Source organism: Notamacropus eugenii, chromosome 6 (genome assembly GCF_028372415.1).
Source record: "Notamacropus eugenii isolate mMacEug1 chromosome 6, mMacEug1.pri_v2, whole genome shotgun sequence".
NCBI classification, from domain to species: Eukaryota; Metazoa; Chordata; class Mammalia; order Diprotodontia; family Macropodidae; genus Notamacropus; species Notamacropus eugenii.
Window position 1 is genome coordinate 50,721,162 of NC_092877.1, and position 20,911 is coordinate 50,742,072.

Here is a 20,911-nt window from a genome sequence, read left to right on the forward strand (position 1 = left end):
GACGCTGGACAGCGTCCTCAGCAACTCCCCTCCCTGCCTCCGTTTCTCTCCAGCAAGAGGAAAAGGGGAGCCCCCAGGAGTAAGGCAGGGAGGGAATCCTATTTTCTCCTTGGCTGGTGAAACCCAAAGCTAATTTCCAGGAGGAAGTGTACTGAAAGGCGGGCTGCGGGGAGGAAGAAATGGAGAAGGGTTAATGTTGCTTTTTGAATGCAAAGTAAAGCTCCTCAGTCTTCCCCTGCAGTTCCAAAGCCTGAGAGTTGGGGACTGGCAGCTGAGAGGTCACATCTACCATTCCATCCTGGAAGTCATTGGTCAATGACACCAGCCACCCAGAGCAATAAAATAAATAAATACAGTCAGTCCCCAAGGAAGGAAAAAATGGTGAATCTTCTTTTTATACAGAAAGCATAATAAATGTGACCCAAGCCTTAGAGTCCAATATAAGACACTTAAGAGAGTCACTAAGTCGGTCAGTAAGTATTTATTAAGTGCTTCCTATATGCCGAGGACTGGCGATTCAGAGGATGGCAGAAGACTCTCCCTGCCCTCAGGAAGCTCACAGTGTGAGTCAGTGTCCTTCTTTTATTTTATTTTATTCCTTTCTGATCACATGTAAAAATAATTTTTAACATTCGTTTTTTTAAATTTTAAGTTCCAGATCCTCTCTCTCTCCCATCTCTTCTCCCTGAGGTGGCAATCTATTAGATATAGATTATGTAGTCATGCAAAACATATTTCCATGTTAGCTATGTTGCCGAAGAAAACACAGACCAAAAAAAAAAAAAAATCCCATGAAAAATAAAGTTTAAAAGTATGCTTCAATCTGCATTTGGACTCCCATCAGTTCTTTCACTAGACATGGATAGTATTTTTTTTTTTTATCATCAGTCCCCAGAATTGTCTTGAATCTTTGTATTGCTGAGAATAGCTAAGTCATTCATAGTTAATCACCATACAATATTGAGGTTACTCTTCAAACTTGTGTTGGGTTCTGCTCACTTCAGTTTGCATCAGTATATGTAAGTCCAGGTATTTTTGGAAACATCCTGCTTTCATTTCTTATAGCACAATAGTATTCCATTACATTCTGTACCCCAATTTGTTCAGCCGTTACACGATGAATGAGCATACTCTCAATTTCTAATTTTTTTGCCACCACAAAAAGAGCACATGTAAATATTTTTATAGATATAGGACCTTTTCCTTTTTATTTTTTAATCTCTTTGGGATATAGATCTAGTAGTAGTATTGCTGGGTCAAGGGGTACACATGGTTTCATAATCTTTAGAGCATAGTTCCAGAATCCTCCCTAGAATGGTTAAATCAGTTCACAACTCCACCAACAATGCTTTAGTGTCCCACTTTTCCCACATCTCCCCTCCAACATTTGTCATTTTCCTTTTCTGTCATATTAGCCAATCTGATAGGTGTAATTTCTCTAATCAATAGTGATATAGAGCATTTTTTCATATGACTTTGATTTCTTCATGTGAAAACTGCCTGCTCATATCCTTTGATCGTTTATCAATTGAGAAATGACTTACATTCTCAGTTCTCTATATATTTGAAAAATGAAGCCTTTATCAGAAAAACTTGCTGTAAAAAATCAGTTATGATTCTTGTGTATTTCCCTCCATCCTATTTTCCCCATTTATCCTTTCTCCCTGTTCCTCCTCAAAAGTGTTTTGCTTCTGACCACTTCCTCCCCATTCTCTTGGCCTGGAAAACTGTTTCTTCCCATCGTTTTGTCATTTCTGCCACTCTAGAGTTTGTTTTGAGGCATTATTTTAAAGTTATTTGGGGAGCAGATTGAGAGAGCTCTGCCATTATTTCTCTACCTTGTCTCCCACCTCTCACCCCAGCCATGAGTCCTTCTTTAAAGGAGGGGAGGAATCTATATCAAATTTCTTATCTTCTCAAGGATGGCAGAGAGAAGGGAGATATTTGGAACTCAAAATTTGGGGAAAAAAATTAAAAATTGTTGTTAACATGTAATTTGAGAAAAAAACTTAAAATAAAAATTAAATTTAAAAATAAATCAAAGAGAGGGGATTCTCCAGAGCCCTGCTACCATGTCCAAAACCTTGCGTGAGCTTTCTTTAAGCTCAATTAGAATTCAAGCAAACAAAACACTAAGCATAGCGCCCAGGTAGAGAAAAATGAGTAAGATACAGCCCCTTCCCATACCTTCCATACCTAAGTAAAACTTAGGGAACTTAAAAGCATCTCGCACACTGGTCAGTTTTGTTTTTACAGTATCTTGTGCTTAGGAAATACATAATCATAGCTCTCATTTGGTAATTGTATTGATCCTTAAAGCAGCACAGTGAGGTCGATATGATGCAGGTATTTTCATGTTTGTTTTCTAGATGAGAAAAATAAGCATCCTAAGATTTTCGGTGATTTGCCCAAGGTCATGGAGCTACACTGCCTGGTATGAGGGAAGGAGCCTTTGATTGAAAGTCAGAGAACCTGAGTGTGAATCTCAACCCTACCCCTTTTTTGCTGTATGACCTTAGTCAAATCTCTTGCCCTCCTTGAGTTTCAATTTCTTCATTTATAAAGCTCTAAATCTTCTGAATTCACTCTGAAGTCTAATACTTCTTTTGATGCTTGTTGTTCAGTTGTTTTCAGCCATGTCTGACTCTTCATGACCCCATTTGGGGTTTTATTGGCAAAGACACTGGAGTGGTTTGCCATTTCCTTCTTCAGATCATTTTACAGATGATGAAATTGAGGCAAGTAGGGTTAAGTGACTTGCCCAGGGTCATACAGCTAGTTAAGTATCTGAGGCTGGATTTGAACTCATAAAGATGAATCTTCCAGACTCCAGGCTCAGTGCTCTATCCACTGGGTCACCTATTGGACTGAATTGAATTAAAGTGAGCTAAAAGAATTTTGCCGCTGAACTTTGCCCTCCTCAGTAATGAAGGGTAAGAACAGGGAAGGCACCAGAGCCTAAATTCCTGGGAATCAGCCCATTGAGATGACCTGGGAGTCAGACCCCTAAGTAGAAGAAGTGGAAAGAGACTTTGTGTCCAGTGAGGTCTGATAATTCTTGTTCTACAACTCAGCAGGTTTTTTGTAAGTAAAGAGGACAGTTTATAAACCTTGATGAGCCAGAGGAATGTGTGTCGGCAATAGTATTACCAGCTATGTGACTTAGGCAGGTCATACCCACTTTCAGAGCCTCAGTTTCCTCACCTGTAAAATGGATGAGGAGCCTCTTCCACCTTAACCGCCCTCTCAGAGCCATTTCTTGGGACACGTGACATGTATCTAGCTACGGCGCACCTAAGCAGAATCCTAGAATCTCAGAATGTGAGCTCAGAGGGTACCTTCAGCCATCTAATCCTGGGGAGAAATCCCCTGGGGGCAACATTCCAGGCTGGTTATTTGTCCCCTACTTGGAGACCTCCAATGATGGAAGGGGGGCACCCAAACTGATTTAGGAAATTCTAGTTGTTATATTTAAGCTTTTCTATTTAAAACTTTCTGTGAAAATACTGTGGGCACCAAGTAAGAGGGTGGAACTTCATTCATGTATTCATTCCCTCCCTCATTCATCAGCCCATCTTCATTTAGCATTCCCCTGAGCCTGCCTTTGCTAGTAAGGGCTGATGTCCCATAGATAATGAAGATGCGATTCCCTCCCCTACGTTTCATGGCACTCCCAACCTAGACCAGGCTTGGGTTAGGATTGGACTGTGCCCACGAGGAGGCTAAGATTCAGCAGACTCGGGCTATTTAAAGGTGATTGGGGGAGGCAGCCTATAGCATTGCACCAGGAAATCAGGGATGGCTATGTGACCTTGGGCATGGTCTTTCCTCTTTGTAAAATGAGAAGTGGGCCTTACTGCTTAGTCCGTGAGGGCCCTCTCAGCTCTAAAATGATTCCAGGATTTGATCTCACTTTGATTTGAGATTCAAGTGTGATAACTTTCAAGAAGAGGAGAAGGGGGAGGGGGGATGAGTGCAAAGTGGAATGGGTGGCAGATGAGTTTGGGGGCTAACTATTCTAACAAATTCATATTAAAGAATCCCCTTGCTGGGTAGAATACCAGATGGTATCTGCCCCAACCCTCTCATATGATAAGAAGAGTGCAGAAATGAAAGTTCCCTAACCAAGTTGACCCCACAAGCCAGACCTTCTTTCCAGGACTTCCCCCCCTCCTGCCCCTTTATAAAAAGGGGAAAGCAGTATGGAATGGACACGTAGCAGGTTGCAAGGAAATTCCTATAGCTAGGTGGTCAATAACAACAGTACTGACAGTGGCTGTAACCACTGTGTCACCTGACACTTACTAGGTATTAACAAAAAAATGTGTCAGTGAGGTAGACTGAGTTCTCTGCTTCCTTGCTGAGCACCTTGCATACTTACTGACATGTCAGAAATTCAGTCCTGAGGGTGTTTGTGGAGGCTAGAGAAATCTTTAAAAAAAAAAAATTAAAAACAGAACCTGCTTCCACAATGGTTGTTTTTCTGCCCCCCTTGAGAGTACTTTTACATATGTATATTGGGGCCTCTTCCCCTGCCCAGGGACAGGGCCTGTTGGGGTTGGGGGTGGGGGGCAGTTTTGTCCTTTCAGGCCCCTTGGGACCTGATGTTTTGGAAACTTTTTTGGAATGGAGCCTCTTTCTTGTTAAACCCATCCACAGCCAAGAATTCTGCCAGGGGCCAGTGGATTGCCTGTCCTCCTGACTCTCTAATAGGCCTTTGAAAAAAGGGGTAGGTTGGACTCCAGGAAGGGGGAGGAGGATGCCTAAGGTGACGCTCCCTTCTCCAATGTTTGGGGGTTCAGTTCTTTTGAGATCTGGGCTTTCTCCTAGAAAGTTCAATAGAATAAACATTATAATAAGTAGTCACAGATACTAATAGCACTTAGAGGTTTCCAAAGTTTTCTTCACAATTCTGTGTGATAGAAATGAATGAATGAACATCTATTAAGCACCTGCTGTGTGCTAAACTCTGTGCTAAATGTTGGGGTGGCTACAAATACAGAAGCAAAAAGAGGAGAGCCCAATCTAATGGGAGAAACTACACATTTGGGAAAGTGGTAGGACAAGTATTGTACCTCCTTTTAACAAGAAGGGAAACCAAGGCTCATATAGGTTCAATGTCACAGACTCTAGAATCTAGATCCAATGGGGTTTTTTGGTTTGAGGGAGGTGATTTCCCCACTATGACACACCTGTCAAAAAATTTTAAAATGATCTCTTATACCCAACCTCCTTCATATTGTGATGGAGAAAGAATAAAATCTGGAGTCTGAAAATGTGGGTTCTTAATCCCAGCTTGACTGCTCTACTTGCCTTCTATGACTATGGTCATGTCATTTAATTTCCGAGTCTCAGTTTCCTGCTGTAACAATGAGACCAGATGATAACTCTGAATCCTAAGATCCTCTTATGTAGTGACCAGTAATACTGACCTAAGGAGTCAGAAAGGCCTGGGTTTAAATTCTGCCTCTCACACTTAATTGGGCCTTCATCTCCCTGGAGTCCCTGCTTCCTAATTTGTAAAATGGGAGGAGCAGGTGGAGGCTGGATTAGATGGCTTTTTCCAGCCCTTCCAGCGGTAAATCCAGGATCCCTCGACTTGCCTACACAGCCGGAGACCGATCCTGCACTCAGACTCCAACCTTGTCTCATCCAAGTTTAGCCTGCTGTCCCTCTGCTTGCCTCCTGGAGTCACTTCCTCTCGTCTCTGTGGGTCCAGGTTAACTAATTGTTGATTTAAAAGGTGCTGCCCAGAGTCATCAGGCTGGGAGGGGAGGATGATTTGGATTCTTTCTTGGGTAATTTTAGCTTTGGTGTTCTTTTGTTTGTTTGCTTGCTTTTTGGGGGCACTTGGTTAAGTGACTTGCCCAGGATCACACAGCTAGTAAGTGCCTGAAGTCAAATTGGAGCTCATCTTCCTGACTCCAGGGCTGGTACTCTATCCACTGTACCACCCAGCTCCTTTCTTAGTTGATCTTAATGGATTTTGGGGTTTTTTTGTTTTTTTCCAGTCTGGGGACCCCCTTTGACAGGCAGTCTGGTAAAACCTAAAGACTTCTTAGAATCATCTTTTTAAATGTATAAAGTAAAGCACATTGGATTACAAAGGAAGCCAATTCTAGTGAAATATAGTTGTCAGGATAATAATTTATTAAAAACAAGTTCACAGACACCCAGTCTCCTCCCCTACCCCCACCTTCCCCTTTAAGGTTTAAGGTTTATAGGAGCAGTTTCATTATAACAGTCCTATAAACTAGACACTGCAAATATCTCCCCCTCCTTTCACATCTATAAATATAGACGCTTTCAGGATAGAAGCTAGTAAGGCTTACTTATCACCCCCTTCTTTCACTTGAGAAGGGAGATGACTGGATCCTTGGTCCTGGTCTGGAATTAGAGCCCAGGTCCTAGGATGTGTGTCTGGTGTCATCTTGTAGGTCCGGCTTCCGAGGGCTGAGGGCTCCCCGACACTTTTAGTAGGGAGTCAGTAGGAGGTCCAGAGCAGCCTGGCCACTTGCCAGGAGGTGAGGCAGGAGCCTGGGGGTGGTGGGCTTTGAAGTTCTCTCTCTGGGCCTCCTGCCCCGAGACTCTCAACTACCCCCTTCCCTTTCACTTACTCTCAGGAGCCTATAAAACCATCATTATCCTCAATTAATAGTAGAGGGCCCACAGGGAACTGCCCTCTGTACAAAACCACAGACCATGAAACTTGCCTCAAGTTCTAAAAGGTGTTTTATAGCAGGTTGCTTCTCTGTCTCTCCCTAGCCCCAACCCGCTCTCCCCATTTATTTTTTAAATTAAGAATACTTTCATGACTCAGAAAAGCCTGGTGGCTCCCACCTTCAACTTAGAATGACTTTTTACGGAAGGAAAGAAAAAAAGGTTCTGAGTCAGAGCAGAGAGGTTTCCCAGGGAGCCCCCCCCCCCCCCCCTCCCAGGCCCTGAAACCCACCCCTCCTGGTTGACTGGCGAGCACAGCCCCATCAGGAGGCAGAGAAAATACTTTCTTCTTAGGAGTGAAATTCCCACAGAGATACCTGGAAGGAGATCTAAGCCAGTACATCTCCCTGCAGGACTGATGTCTTCTCCTGGGGCTGCTGCCAACGCCTGGGGTGTTGTCTCTCTCCACACCCCGCTCCCAGAGTGGTGTGGCTGCCTGGGAATTAGGAGACCTGAATTCTGTTCTGCTTTTCCACCAACCCTCCTCCATCCCCACCTACTTACAGCTCTAACGTTCTAAGTGTCGGTAGTGTAGGAAGACTTGCAACGTTGACGTTCCGTGTTCTAAGGGTCCCTCTTGACATTCTGTGTCCTGAGGGTCCCTCCAACCCCTGACATTCTGTATTCCAAAGCCCCTTCCAGCCTAGTATTCTACATTCTAAGAGTCCTTCCAGCAGACTTGTTCTCATGAGTCCTATCCTCTATGTTTTGAGCCCCTCACTCCCTAGCCCTATTCAGTACTTTTGCTCCAAAGTTCTTTCTGTCTACATTCTTAGGTTTGACCTTGAGTCAGTCACTTCTCACCCTCTAGAGCTTAGTTTCTAGCTGAGGATCACAAACCTTCTCCAAGCTTTGAAGAAGAGAGGTGGCATTTATATAGTGCCCACTGTGTGTCACAGGCACTGGGCTGAAAGTCTTAGCTCATGTTTATCAGTCTCCTAGAATATCAGAGCTCAACGTTAGCAGAGACTAGATTCTGATCAGTCAACATGTGATTGATTATTCTCTGTCCCAGGCAACCAATGTGTTAACAATGACACAGAATGTCAGAGCTAGAAGAGGCCTTAGTGATCTTCCTTCCCAATTTTACAGAGAGGGAAACTGAGGCTGGAGTGACCTTGGAGGAGTTGGCCAGGGTCTCATTGCAAGTTCCAGAGCCTGGCATCAGAGACTTCTGGAAGCTGCCAGGGACCCTGAAGACAATCTTAGTCAAAGCCTTTATCTCATGGCAAACAAATCCATCCCAGGCCTCTCCTCCCCACAGCCTGGGTGCAGCTGCAAACCTGTCCCAACCAGTCCAGTCCTATACATTCTTTGCTTTGTTTTCACCCCCAGCAATATGGTATTTTTAGCAACTGCTGAGAATCTTACCTTTTTTTCCCCCTTGAGGCAATTCCAAATGGTATCCGACGGCCCCAGAGCTCGTGGGCTACAGGTAGGTGTGCCTCGAAGTACTGACCTTTCCTCCAGGTGCCCCACCCCACCCTGCAGCCTCTCCAGGAAGCTGGCCTTTTATCTCCTGGGGACTGGAGGAGTCTGATGGGGGGAGGGGGCCAAGCCAGCCCCCTCTGTCTCCACATTTTTGGTTTTGTGATTCCATGACTACAGTACAGAGAATCCTGGATCTGGAATCAGAAGAATTGGATTTGAATCTGCTGACTTCAAGACTTTGCCTTTCCTTGGCCTCAGTTTCCCCAGGCGTAAAGTGAGGGAATTGAACTATGGGTGCTTTCCAAGCCTCTTCCCAACTCAAGACCCCATGACCTCAGCCTGGGACAGAGCCTGAACCAGGGAGTTTAGGCCTCAACATCAGTAGTCACTCTAGGGCTAGTGGTCACAGGATGTGTCTTGACTTGTATCTTTCTGTGGTCTTTTTAGCCCTGTTGTACTTCATTAGGTTTTTTCCCAGAGGACCCCATACCTCTGCTTACAATCCATACCACCTCAGGTATCAGCAAAGGTTTGTGAAATGCCTGTTGGGTCCTGAGCACTGTGCTGGGCACTGTGGGATGAGGAGAGATTCAGAATTTGGCTGAGACCATCTTCAGGAAGGAGAGCTGGGATGCTGTGGTCTTAACGTGGTGATAAGCAGGGGTGTGATGTTTAACCACTGGTTGGGGGAAGGAGGAAGGTGGGAATGTATATACATTGTAAGTTTAATCTGCCTCATTTAGATTTTCTCCATCACTTTGTTTAAGTCTGGACAACCAACAAAACAATTTCTCCAATTTTGTAGCCTTTTACAAACTTTTTCTGAGGTATAAATGTTCACAGTCAGCTGATTTAAGACAGCTCCAGCTGACTTCCACAGATAAGACATAAACATAGCACAATGCACATAACTAGGCACTGTATAAATGCTTATTCTCTCCCTATTATTCTATGCAAAATGTTGGGTGATATCTGAGGAGAAAAGATGTTCTTGATAGCAACCGCAGATTGTTTTAGAAATATGTGGCATTTGACTTGGGCCTTAAAAGATAGGTTGGCATTCAACAAAGGCATTCCGGGCATAGAGAACACCATGCAGAGGCATGCCAAGTTTGGAGTGACATGGTTGTCTGGTTTGGCTAGAACAAGAAGTGCCTAGTGCTGAGTAACATGCATTTATTAAGCATCTACTGTATGCTTGGCACTTGGGATGAAAGGACAAAAGGAAGATAGTTCCTGCCCTCTTGGAGTTACTTTCAATCAGAAAAGACAGGCTACGCATAATAAGTACACATAATAAGTAATTATTAAAAACCAAGAAAGATCATCTTTGTTTTGTCCAAGGAACTATCTCCTGATTGGGTTCATTTCAGTGTGTCCACAGGCATTCACCATGGGACTGTTTTCCGAAGTCCACATAGGATAGCCCTAAATATTGTTTGGCAAAAGGGGTGGGTAAAATTGGACTGCAAACCTTGTTGGGGATTAAATGGGTAATCGTTTCTGGTGAAGTCAATAGAGGAGAAAGAAGAGGGAAGAGAAAGGAATTTTCAGTTCTGAGGTCTGATTTCCCTCCTTAACATCCCTAAGTGCCATCTCCAAAATCTTAAGAGTTATAGAACCTTATAGATCATCTAGTCCAACCTCCCTTTTTACAAATGAGAGATGAAGCTTGGTTATGTAGGTACTCTTTTTTATTTCAGTTAATAAAAATGCATTTTTTTCTCCCTCCTTCATTGGAAAAAAGGAAAGGAAAATGCTTCTAACAAATATGCACAGTCAAGCAAAACAATTTTCTGTATTGTCCATGTCCCAAAAATATATGTCTCATTTCTGTATTCTGAGTCTGTCACTTCCCTCATGAGGCGGGGCTCATGCTTTTTATTATCAACTCATCCATATCAGGTTGTTACTTTGACTAGAGTTGTTACAATGTTGCTGTTATTGTATTCATTATCACTTCACTCTGCATCAGTTTTGTATAAGTCTTTAGAGTTTCACTGTGAAGTCTTCCTTTTGCTTTTAACAAGCATTTGTTCAGCACCAACTTTATACTATGTACTGGAGGGGTACAAAGACAAAATCAGTGGACAAGCATTTAATTAGGCCTCATGTTAGGCACCAGGGCTACAAAAACCAAATGAAACAGGCCTTGGAAGAAAGTGTGTGTGTGTGTGTGTGTGTGTGTGTGTGTGTGTGTGTGTGTGTGTGTGTGTGTGTGTGTGTGTGTGTGTGTGTGTGAACAAAAGAATTTAGGATAATTTGGGTAGAAGGCACTAGTAGTTTCAGGAAAGGACAGTCCCCATTCAAAGAAGGCTTCCTTTCACAGAGGAGGAAGTATATGAACCCAGCCTTAAAGGATGAAGAAGATTTTATGCTTTCATCCTCTGAATGGTCGCCATGCTTTCTCCTTCCCCTGCAGAGCCATTGAGGACTGAGCCCAGGACTCAGGAGGAGTTGGTCTTCTCAAGTGGGGAGAGCATTGAGCTTGGATGCGAGGCCCAAGACTCGTCCGTGCTGTCCTGGTTCAAGGATGGCGTGGCAATCCTCCCCACCAACAGGACCCACATTGGGCCCGACCTGCTGAAGATTATCAATGTGTCTTATGATGACTCTGGCATCTACACCTGCCAGCAGAAGCATTCTAGCGAGGTTCTCTGCAACTTTACCATTCGAGTGACTGGTGAGTGATTCAGCCGCAGCTCTCTTGGGAGCTCTCATAGCTCCCTGGCCCATCTGGGACCATCTGTTGGGGGTGGGGGGGGCTTCAAGGGAGGAGGTTCTGGTCATCCTGTCTTCAGAGAAGGCTAAAGCTGGGCTCTGGTCCCTACTCCATCACCAACCAGCTTAATGACCTTGAGCAAGCCAGTGTCAGAGCTGGGAGGGACCTCAGAGGGCATCCAAAATATAATAGCCTAGACATGTGGTAGCCATGTAACTCTTTGAAGGATCTTCCTCCACCCCCTCATCCTTATGCTAGAAAGCCTACTCCCCCAAGGCATTCCTGTCTACTTTTGGACCACTCTGACTTTCGGTTCAGCCCCAAAATGCCTCTTCCACTTACCCATATTCCTAGTTCCGTCTGTCTTTGAGGAAAAGGGATAGTAAGGGTGGTGAAAAGCATTTATGAATGTTCTCCAGCTACTGTACTGAGTTAAAATTCTCATCTCACAACCCCAAGAGGTAGGTATCATTATTATCCCCATTTTATAGTTGAAGAAACTGAGGTATAAGGTTAAGTGACTTGCTCAGGGTCACACAACTAGGAAGTGTCTGAGGCAGGATTCTAAGTGAGGGCTTCCTGATTCCAAATCTACAACTCCACTAAGTAGCCTCGGGTCATACATGGTTGAACCTGGACTTTAATCCAAATTGAGCCTTGGATTCCAAATCCATGGCCCTGTTTCCCTATACTACATTACCTCATTTTCATCTGAAGACAATTGTCATTACATCTCATGTCTTCTCTAGGTGTAGTACTTCAGTGACGCCATCTCATCCCATGGCTGAATCCCAACTTTCTCATCTAGTAAATGGAAATAATCATTATTATGATTACATGAATTATATTGTTATGATACATGAATCTAACATAGTCATAAACACATGAATCATGATGTATTTATGCTTCAAGGCTTGAGAAAGTGTTTTCCCCACACTGTGAGGTAGGTAGGTATTATCCCCATTTTACACATGAGAAGACTGAGGTTTGCTTCTTGCCACAAAGTAGTTATAACTGAGCTGAGATTTAAACTCTGGTCTCCTAACCCCAATTCCCAGAGCTTTTTTTTTTTTTCAACTACTTCTCTCCCCTCCTTCTTTATGGAATTGCTGATGGACTCAAATAAAAGGATGTGGATGAAAAATGGTTTTTAAAAGTTCTCTAAGTTGGTATAAATAATTTCTTCAGAAAGAGGACCACATAGAACCCCCTAGGCTCTCGGTTCAGTAGGCAGTGCTAACTTGCTGCGTGACCCTGGGCTTGTAAACATAACCGGTCTTAGTTTCTTCTTTTGTCAAATTAGGATATTAATGCCTATCCGGTCTCCTTTACTTAGGGGTATTTGTAATGAGAAAATGAGCTTTGTTTTCTACAAAAGTAAGAGATTACGCAGCAGGTCCCCTTGAACAATAAGGTACCTGGGGAGTGGATTTGTGGTTAATGGGGAAATTCATTAAACAAGTGTTACCTGAAGAGATTAGCACCTGTGGGCTCCGGGTGTTTCCAGCGTTGGGCTGTGTTAACTTCTGAAACTGGGTAGGAACTCCTGTGGTTTTTTCCCATCAAGTCTTTTTAAAAAAAAAAATCTGCCTTGCAAGCTAAGGATTTCAGATACATGGTTACTACTACTTCAGTGACCCACAAATGACTATATCTCATTTATAGGATATGTGAGCTTGAAGAGACTTAGCACAGAGAGCGTCAGAGCTAAAAGGATCCTTAGAGATCGTCTTTGTCCTGTCTCCCCATTTTACAGAAAAATGTTTGGAGGAAGGGGGACTTGTCAAAAGTTAGAAACAACAAGTCGGTGTCAGGAAAGTTAGAACGTGTTTTTACATCACCTTCATTGATGAATAGATCACTCCCTACCCATTGAGCCATCCCTGAATAAAGAATGAAAAGAAAAAAAGTGAGAATAGAAATTGCTTTAGCAGAATAAATCAGTTGTCATCTACTAGTACAACACCGTGAAGTTTCCCAGGGCTATGCTAGATGAGAGAGGTGGATTCTTTCGATACCCTAAGAAACAGAAAGCATCCCTCCATCCCTCCCTGTCCTCAGGTCTGTGGCTTCTACCTGATAACATCAATGGATACCTCTGTGGTTCGCTTCCATTCTGTCAATAGATTAAAAATCCCATCAGCTCCAACTGAGCCAAGCCCATCCTTGCCCACATCTGCTTTGAATTGAGCTCCCTGCAAAGACCTGGCCAGACTTTTCAAGGTTACATCAATTAAATGGTTAAGAGGGGAATTAGATTCCCACAGGGCCGTTTAACTTGGCACAGTTATTAAGCTGGGAGAGCTTCAGGATGTGCCCAGGGAGGGGCCAGCCAATAGAGATGTCTGTCCCTTTGGGGAAGGCCAGCTTGCAGGGCCCGGCCTCGGAGGTGATTACTGTCACAGAATCTCAGGGCTTTGTGGGGCCTCCATAGTCTGCTAGGTCAACAGAATAAATGGTTTGTACTGCCTGAATTGGAAGGCCTCCTGTGATGGGGAGCTCTCTACCTTCAATGCGACAGCTCAGATGGTCGGGGGAGGGTCTATGTCTTGGAGTGAGGACACCTGGGGCCATGCCTGGGGGAAAACAGCCAGCCTAAGGTGCTGGGAAAGTGAAAACTTTTAAAGAAACCCTCTCTCTCTTCTTCGTCTTCTCCCCTCCCTCTACTCTCTCCAACTCCAATCTCCCCCTCCCCATGGCTAATAATAGCCCAGCATAAATAGGTAATTTGAGCTTCTTTCCTGGTGGTCCTGGCTCATGCCTCTCTATCCCCCTTCACCCCCATTTGATTCTGCCTGGTTCTTTCTCCTGAGCCAAGGCTATAGTCAGAGCAGGGGAAGGAAATCCAAGGAGGGGGGGTTCCCAAAAGTAGTAGCAGGGATTGGAAGGCTCTCACTTTGGGGAGAGCCTACCCACAATCTTCCCTCATCTTCTGCTTGGGTATTCTTAGTCCTACACCCCCACATAGCCCAGAGGAAAGGCCAGACCTGGGATGAAGAGACCCCTGTATGCACTGAGGCTCTGCCATTGATTTACTGTGTGACTTAGGGCAAAGTCTTTCTCTTTTCTATACTTGTTTCCGTGTCTGTAAAATGAGGATAATATCAGCTGCCTGGCCTGTTTTCTCAGGGATCAGAAGGCCCAGGAAACCATGTGATAATAGTTACAGAGAACAGCAAAGTGGTATGGTGGATAGAGTGCTGGACTGGGGGCCAGAAGACTCAGGTTCAAATTTTGGCTTTGCTCCTTGTTACCTATGTGACCATAGCAAATCTAGGCTTAATTTTCCTCATCTGTAAAATGAGAGCTTGGACTCACTGACCTCCAAGGTCCCCTTTGACTCTAAGTCTTCTCTAAGTCCCTTGTTTTAAATGTAGATTTATGGCTCTCTGGTCCTAAATGTGTTTTAACAAGAAGATGACCCCAGATCCTCCCATGAAATGTAAGATGACCAAGAGAGGGCTTTCCAGGACACCCTCAGTGGTAGAAAGTGGAGATAAGAGAGACGCAGGCTGAGAAGGAAGGGGTGGACTGTGATCTGCATGGCTCTGGTGGGAACCCTAGCTCTCTGGAAGTCACAGCAAAGATAGCAGTGGAGACAGCAGTGGCCTTGGGGAAAACAAGGAGGGTCCCCAAGTGCACGGGGACTCTTGTCTCAGCCTGAAGGTTTGGGCATCTTGTTTCCTCCCATTTCACCCAAGACAGGAGCAGCAGCTAGTTTTGAAATGTTTTCTGACCAGTGAGAACATAATTTGAATGAGGCGACAGTCATGGGTCCACCCAAGACCTACTGTTGGCTTTACTCTCTGATGTTGACTTGACTAGAGAGTGTCTAGATCAGGAGTGTCAAACCGAAATGGGGGGCCACTAAATGGTACATATGGATCCTTGCAGACTGCACATCAACTAAGATTTAAAACGTTTTATTGAATTTTTACTTATTTTGTTAAATGTTGGCCAATTCGATTTTATTGGAGTTCAGGACACATTCATGTGTGTTGTAGACCACATTCAATGGCATCTTTGACACTTCTGATCTAGAGGACAGGGTGAGGGAGTGAATGATTTATTGCTACTCATCCCCAGTGTTAGAGACAGAGCAAAGTTCATCTTCTCCTAATGGGAGCAAAGGGGGTATGTCATCTTGGTACAAGTGTAACACATTTGTCACTCACAGAGCAGAGGCTCAGTGCCCATCTGACTTGTAGACTTGGCATTTTCAAGGTGGGGAGAAGGGGGCTTTTCCATGATCCTCAGCATAGGAATGTTCCCCCATTTTCTGGGGCATACACACACTTTATAATGGCTCATAGCATTTAGAAGCAAAAGGGGACTACCAGGTGCTTGGCACATAGTAGGTGCTTAATAAATGTTGACTGATTGATTGCAGTGACTTGCCTAAGATCACACAGCTAGTAAATAACAGAGATGAGATTTAAAACCAGTTGTTCTCACTTTGGTTCTGGTGGCCTGTTTAGTACATGGCCAGCCTTAGCAAAACCCAGAGAAGACCCGGTCTGCAAAGAACAACAGAACCGGTTTTCCTCTCATCCCTGAGGGGACAGGCTCAACCTCAGGCAAGCTGCTGAGGGGAGGGCGGTGAGAGGAAAGGACAGAATCGGGGATGGGATTCTTGAAGCTAAAATAAGTTCACTTTACTCTGCTTCCCTCCTCACCTGCCAGACTTCTGGGGTTAAAGACTTGGTTTGGCAGTGTCTCCACTCAAAACTCTTCAGAACCTTCTCAGGAAAGGAAATGTCATCCCCAGTCTCTGAGTTGGGACAGACCTGCAGGAATTCAGGCTGACTTTGCCCAGCCATAAGGGTCAGTTAGTCTGAACCCTCACTGGGGCCAGTACTCGGGAGGATCATAAATCTAGGGCTTACAGGGCTTTCCCCTCCAGCCCCTCACTTTGTAAAGGCCTGGGAAATTTAAGTAACTGGCCCAGTATAGCCCAGGTGGTAACTGGCAGGATGAGAATTCAAAACCAGGGCTTCTCACTCAAAATCCAGCCATCCTTTCCACTGACCCACAATGCCCTTTGTAATCTATAGTAGTCCCAGTACAAGGAAAAGAGGGCTAATCTTAAAATCAGGAGATCTGGGTTCGAGTTCTGACTCTCATACTTATTAGCTATGTGACCAAGAGCAAATCATTCCCCTCATCTGAGACCCAGTTTTTTCATCTGTAAAATAATGGTACTGCCTGTCTTCTAGGATCATCATAGTGGGGAAAGTACCATAACAACCTTGGAGTGCTCTTTAAAACTTCACTGATTACCATTATTTTTATCGATAATTTTTTTTTTATTTTTTGAGCATTTATAAATCTCCTTTGTTCTGGAGATCAGTTTAGACAGGACAGGACCCCTGCCCTCAGAACTTACTTGGATAACTGCAGTTTACAGTTCTAAGTGGCAAGGCTGTAGAGGGAAGGTTATCTCAAGGGACCTTCCTGGAGGGAGTCACCATTTTGGCTGGGCTTTAAGGGACTAGAAGAGATTGGCTAGAAGAAAGGGAAGGTGGAAGGCGTTGGAGGCATAGACTAGTGTAGCTGAATTCACTGCATAAAAAGTTATTCCACTTTGGGACTGGAGCATGGTATATGTGGAAGAGAGAACTCTTTTCACGAGGTTGGGGTGGGCTTTGAATGCTGGAGGTGGGCAGTTGGGAACCATGGAAGATTTTTGAGCAAAGCATTCACATCATTGGATAAGAAAGTAGTGAGTTAAATGGAGAACAGAGACAAACAGAGTTGTTGGGAGGCTATTAAGTCAGGAAGACCACCATTTTGAATATGTAAAGGCCACCACACAGACAGGAGTCCTGTTATCGCCTAGGGACTTTCTGGTCATAATGATACTAAATGCTTTCAAAAATTTATTTTTGCATTTTTACCCATCATTCCTAATAACCATCCAGCAATGGAAAGGACCTGCATTGTGAACACTGAGCTCCCCATCCCAGAAGGTATCCAAGTGGAGGCTGAGTGAACACACCAACACCCACTACTTTCCCCACCTTTAAAAAGGTCTACGAGGGATTCCTGCCCTTACAAGGAGGCTGGACTGTATGTTCCCTCAGACACTCAGATTCTGTCAGCGACCTTGTCCAAGACTCTGGTTTTCTGGGTATCCAGAGTTGAAGCCATGTTTCTTTTTGCACAGATAAGGGGCTACTTTCTAAAGGAGTGGGGGGACTTGATATGCACATGGGCAAAAGGGGGGTGTGAAGTTTTATCTTGTTGGTTTGGGAATAGCTTGTAACCCTGGCTAATCCAGGTTAGACTCCCTCTCAGACCTGGAGTGATGGATGCTTTCTCCTCCTCTCCCCATCCCTTCTTCCCCACCTTTTTCTATTTTCCAAGAGTCTCCATCCTCTGGTGATGATGAAGATGATGAGGATGAAGGAGAAGATGCAGGTAAGGACTTGAGGGTCCTGTTTTCTCTTTTTGAGGGGGGTGGAAGAGGCAATTGGTGCTTTATTCAGATGGAGGCTGAAAGGTGAGGTGACACGTTCACTCTGTGAGCAGTGTCTGGCCTTGTCATTGCTTGGGGGTATGTGGGAAGGCTCATTCATTTGCTGAAGGAAGCAAAATGTGATTATCCAAGCAGATGCATCTTTAATTTCCACACGTGGGCTTTCTCTAGACTAGGGTCCTCGCAGCCCCAGAAGAGGGTTTGGATCACACCCCAAGTGGAGGAAATCCTTCCCCACCCTGCCCTGTTCCCTTCTTACCCACTGCTAACTCTGACCAGGAAACTTTGGTGCAGTAAACTCTCATAGGTCATATAAGTTTTGGAGCAAGACTGTACTTTCTGAACTTTCCCCCATTTTGGGTGGGTCAGTCCTTTGCCCTCTCTATGGGCCTCCATTTTGTTCACCTCTAGAAGGGGGATGCTAATAATTTCACTCCTTCACAAGATTTTGGGTAGGAAAGTGCTTTGTAGAGCCTAAAACACTATTGGAATGTGAATCATTCTATTAGGGAGAAGTAACTTAACAATAACGGATACTTCTGTAAGGTTGGCAGAGCCCTTTATGATATCAGCCCAGAATTCTGGCAGGTAGTAGCAGGTGCTTTTAGTGTCACCGTTTTTACAGATGAGGAACCTGAGACTGAGCGATGTTAAGGGACTTGCCCAGGTCCACACAGCTAGCTGAGTGCTTAGACCAGGATTTGAATGTAGGTTTTCCTGACTCCAAATCCAGTACCCAGAACGCTATGGTACCTTTCAGTATCCTTAAACAGGTCACCTAGCCTTATCCTTCATTTTACAGAAAAACTGGAGTGTAGAAGGAAGGAGATTGAAAAATGATGGTGGGGGGTGGGTGGCACACTGTGGTCTCATACATCTCCTCTCTCTGTGCAGTCCATCCGAACTGGACTGGTCTATCTGCCCCACCCTGCAGCCTCCAGTCTTCAAGCCTTTGTTCATAAAATTACACCCAAGAAGCACAAACCAGTCAAGTGACTTGATCAAGGTCACAGAGCCAACAGGTGCCTCCGGTGGAATTTATTTTTTTTAATTTTTAACAACATTATTTAAAGTTTTGAGTTCCAAGTTCTATTCCTCCCCTCCTCCCTGAGATGGTAAGCAAACAGATGTAGGTAATACATGTGCAATCATGTTGGACATTTCCATATTAGTCATTTTGTACAAGAAGACTCGAATCTGAAAGGAAGAAAATGAAAAATTGCAGCTCCAGGCTGTATTCAGTCAATAGCAGTTGTTTTTCTAGAGATTGATAGTAGGCTTCCTCACTGGTCTTTTGGGATCGTCTTGGACCCTTGTATTGCCAAGAATAGTTATATCACTCACAGTTCTGCATCGAACAATATTGCTGTCCTCCAGTGAGGTCTGAAACTAGATCTTCCTTATTCAGACTCCAGGGCCCAGTACACTATGCCACCTCTGCCAGGAAGCTTGCCACAATTCTCTTTCCCCCATTGCCATTGGGATTAACCTCCTTTGGACCTCCCCTTTCCAATACAGTTATCAGAGGAGATGATAAGAGCATACTGGGAAAGATACCAGTCGTAAGATAGGGTTTCTAACCCAGCTCAAATATTTACTTACTTTGTGATTCTAGACAAAGCTTCTCTGAGCTTCAGCCTCCCATTTCTAACATGAGGGTAATCACAGTTGTCCTTCCTGCTTCACCAGGTTTGAGGATAAGGTTCTGTCTGTAAACTTTAAAGTGCTCTGGAAAGGTGCTAGGTGTTGTTAATGGTCAGACTATGCTGTGAAGGGCAGGAGGTCATTTCTTCTCTGAACTCAGTATCTCCCTAGTATTAGGTGGCTAATCAGCATTTGCTCTGGTAGAACTTGTTGAAATGGAGCCGAGTAGCTGCCCAAAGACAGTTGTGGTGTGGAAAATGAGGGTCCCTAAGCCACAGCTCAGGGAGAGGGTGGGTCTCTGGGGGCTCCCAGCCGGAGGGGCCCCTCCCTTGTTGAAAGGCATTTTGGACCTTTCTCTGTGGGCTTCCTGAGTTCAGGAGCTCTGTGTCATCCTACCTTAGTGCTTTGGGATTGGGCCGGGGCACTTCAGAGCTCAGGAGCTGACTCTCATCATATTGCCTTCAATGATCTTGGCTTGGATGCTTTTGTTGCTTTTTTTAATATACACTTTCTACTTTGGAGTGTGTGCGTGCATGTGTGCGTGTGTGTGTGTGTGTGTGTGTGTGTGTGTGTGTGTGTGTGTGTGTGTGTGTGTGTGTGTGTGTGTCTTGGTCAACAGATGCCTTGTATTTGAGTTCCAGGTCAGCTGTATGTGTGTTGGCTCCTCGTCAGCCTGGCTGGAAATGTGTTTCGGTGTTGAGCCTCCAGCCTCGCTGAGACAGGTCCTCACTGTCCTGGGTTTGTTCCCCGGAGCCCAGCAAGGGGAGGGATGGTGATTACAGGCTCAGGTGCCAAGCAGCCCCATCAGCAGCAGTTAGTGGGCTGCTGCGCTTATTCATTAATGTGGGGGGTGGGGTACGGGAGGGACAAAAGTCCTCATTTAGGCACAATTCTCCCTTCTTCCCTTGGACAAAATAGCAGCAAACATCAGCAGATCTTAGCAACCAGGATCCCCAAATGAAGGACTTTTTGTGCCTGAGAGGGCTTGTATGTGTGTGTGTTTCTTTTGCACCCGTGTGGATATTTTTTTTGAGATGCCACGTGTATTTTTAGCCCAGGTTAGAGAGGCTCTCTGTTCTTGGAGCAGAGGGAGGGGGGGGGGGAGAGAGAGAGAGAGAGAGAGAGAAACACTGGGGAAGGGAAGCCGCACATGTGAAGATATAAAAAGCCCCCTTCTCCACTTTGGCTGAGATGACAGATCCAGTCTGAGGGGTACAGTGGGCAAGAAGGACCAGAGCCAGGTTGTAGGTGGGAAGGTAGGTGTAGACTGTCCTAGATACAAGGATGTGCCTGCGCCTGAGGCAGCAGCTGCGAGCACCTTCATTCCTTGGCTCTTGCCCACCAAACATTTGAGGCCTGAAGGCCCCATAGGCTGCTGAGACCAGAGGTGACAAGGAAATTCCCATCTTTGGTAGAAACTTTAACTGGGTTGTTTTGAATTCAGTGTCACCCAAGGCATTTGTTTTGGAGACACAGAGCTGCAGAAAGAACCCCAGATTTGGAGTCAGAGAGGTAGATTTTGGCTCTGTATGTAAAAAAGTCTTCCTAATTAACTATCCGGTTGTCCAAAGGTTGAGTGGGATGCCTTGGAAAGGTAAAGAGTTCCCCATTTCTTGAGGTCTTCAGACACTTAGCTTGGGCAGGGAGGAGGCACCCAGAGGAACAGGACATCTCAGACATTCCAAGTCTGTGATGTCACAGTACCTTCCAATCCCTACCATCCTCCCTATGTGCTTTTGGACCTCCCCTCACCCTCTCTGACCCTCAGTTTCTCCCTCTGTAAAAAAAAAGGGGGGGGGAGAGACTAGACAATCATCTCTAAGGTCCCTTTCAGTTCTAAAGCCTACCAGTTACTCCCTATGTGCTTTTGGACCTGCCTCTCACACTCTCTGGCCCTCAGTTTCCCCCCGTAGAAA

The 20,911-nt window shown here is 44.9% G+C and overlaps 1 protein-coding gene across 13 annotated transcripts in view; it reads left to right on the plus strand.

The window, feature by feature from the left end:
- FGFR3 (fibroblast growth factor receptor 3) overlaps window positions 1-20,911 on the plus strand; it is a 92,151-nt gene that overhangs the window by 24,765 nt on the left and 46,475 nt on the right. For 11 of the 13 annotated variants that reach the window (XM_072619999.1, XM_072619995.1, XM_072619996.1 and 8 more), the window contains exons 3-4: window positions 10,574-10,834; window positions 17,240-17,293. In XM_072619999.1, the coding sequence (XP_072476100.1) occupies window positions 10,574-10,834; window positions 17,240-17,293 (315 nt within the window). The remainder of the gene's footprint in view (window positions 1-10,573; window positions 10,835-17,239; window positions 17,294-20,911) is intronic. The other 2 variants (XM_072620007.1, XM_072620009.1) reach the window with 1 other exon arrangement.